The sequence below is a fragment of the Entamoeba dispar genome, genomic scaffold (genome assembly GCF_000209125.1).
Source record: "Entamoeba dispar SAW760 scf_1105229461521 genomic scaffold, whole genome shotgun sequence".
Taxonomy (NCBI): Eukaryota; Evosea; order Mastigamoebida; family Endamoebidae; genus Entamoeba; species Entamoeba dispar.
Window position 1 is genome coordinate 6054 of NW_001854734.1, and position 1835 is coordinate 7888.

The 1835-nt window shown below is 27.2% G+C and overlaps 1 protein-coding gene across 1 annotated transcript, besides 1 other annotated feature; it reads right to left on the bottom strand.

Annotated features, from left to right (window-relative positions):
* Nucleotides 1-472: 472 nt before the first annotated feature.
* EDI_318950 (endonuclease V, putative) lies at nucleotides 473-1310 on the bottom strand (the record flags this gene model as incomplete). Its single annotated transcript, XM_001738575.1, has 4 exons — nucleotides 473-781; nucleotides 829-989; nucleotides 1043-1145; nucleotides 1212-1310. 4 exons carry the CDS (start codon nucleotides 1308-1310, stop codon nucleotides 473-475), a joined length of 672 nt encoding a protein of 223 aa, XP_001738627.1.
* Nucleotides 1311-1356: 46 nt separating this feature from the next.
* Nucleotides 1357-1835: part of a repeat region that runs on past the window's edge.

Consider the following 1835-nt stretch of genomic DNA (forward strand, 5'->3'; position numbering starts at 1 on the left):
CTTTCAAATAATTATTTTTAATATTGTAGATTCTGGACTAATAACAGGAAGTCGAATTAATTTAATTTGTGATTGAATTAAAGGAAGAAATTGAATTGTTTGTTCTGTAAACTAGATTGTTTCTAGATGAGGAAATAATTTCATTTCTTTTACAAATGATTTTTGGAGTTGAAAATTACATTCTTTAATATGAAAATATTCATTAGCTTTCTCAACAGAATATGATGGATTGATATGTAATAATTGAAGTGAATCTTTACACCTTTTATTTATTAATGTAAACAATTCAGCTATTCTTATCCTACTAAAATATAATACAATATTTGAGAGATAAATCTCTTCAACTTGTATCTTTTTTTAATCATAATAAATGATTGATTTAAGATTAATTTGTTAACACCTTTTTGAAAAGAATTAGATTTTTGGCTTTTCATTTCTGTTTAACACTAATCTTCTTTTTATATTTTTTTGTTTATTTAGAATTCATGTGTGGGAGAAGTCCTTCATTCCTTAACAAATTTCTTGAAATTAAATCAGCTAGACGAATAGGCTCTGGGATTTTATGTAAACAACATTCTTTACATATATTTACTGCTGTTGAAAGTGAAACTTTATGCCCACAACTAACAACAATTGGATTTATACTACCACCTCTACTTCTTATAACCCCACACAATACTTCTCCACTTGAAGTACTAATTATCGTTGATTCACCTGCTTTGATTTGTGAAGTAACTATGTTAATCTCCTTCTTTCCTATCCCATCATCACATAATACAGTCTACATTGTTAGAGTTATTTAGTGAATAAAACTCAAAAATTACAAACCTTTGCAACACCAATTGATGGTATATCACAACAAATTCCAACATGAGTTGCAGAACCAAATCTTCGAGGATGATAATATCCATTCCCATCAACAAGAACAACTTCTGGATATAACTCAGGATACTTTTCTTTACAATTGTTTAGTAGTTCATGATAAACCTCTACTTCTCTAAACCAAGAAATCCTGAAATATAAGGAACCGTAATTATTTTACGAGACGTTAATGTTAATAACTCTTTTCCAGAAGGATATTCACAAATAACTAAACAACCAATTGCAAGGTCTGGGTGATTTGTTGAAAATGATATATCTAATCCCTAATCATTAATAATTTTATCATACCAACTAATAACCATCTAGTCACAAACAACAAATAAACAAACCCCAACACGTCGTAGTGTGTCTAAAGTCCATTCATGTGAGTCTTCAAGTACTACATCTTTAGAATGTAAAATTTGATACTTTTCCCATTGTTTTTCCATTAATTAATGTTTTTAAGTTTAAATACGCAAAAAATAAAATTAAAATAAAACAATTAATTAAGTATTAATAGAACTAAATTCCTATTATTCCTGCCTCACCAGAGACTAATCCCGTCAATGAGTCTTCATCTATCATTTCTACTGAGTGTGTTTTATTGTGGTAGAATCAGTGTTCCATGACATCCATCATGTTTTTAATTACATGGTTTTTGATTTCTTTAGTGATGTCATTTTCGATTTTTAATTGTTTGATTAATTTAATACTTTCAAAATTTATTAGCCCATTAATCGAAATTACTACTGCAATTATTTTGATATCCTTTAATTTCTCTATTTTAATTACCATATTTTTCAATTCCTTATACATATTTCTTTTCTTCAAATAGCCTCCATTAATATTATGATCTGCCACAATAGTCATATCAATTATTAGATATGTTTTATTCTTTTTATTTATTACATATATATCTGGTCTTTTATGAAATTGTCCTTCACTTTTTTGCATTATTTGTTTGTTCAATATCA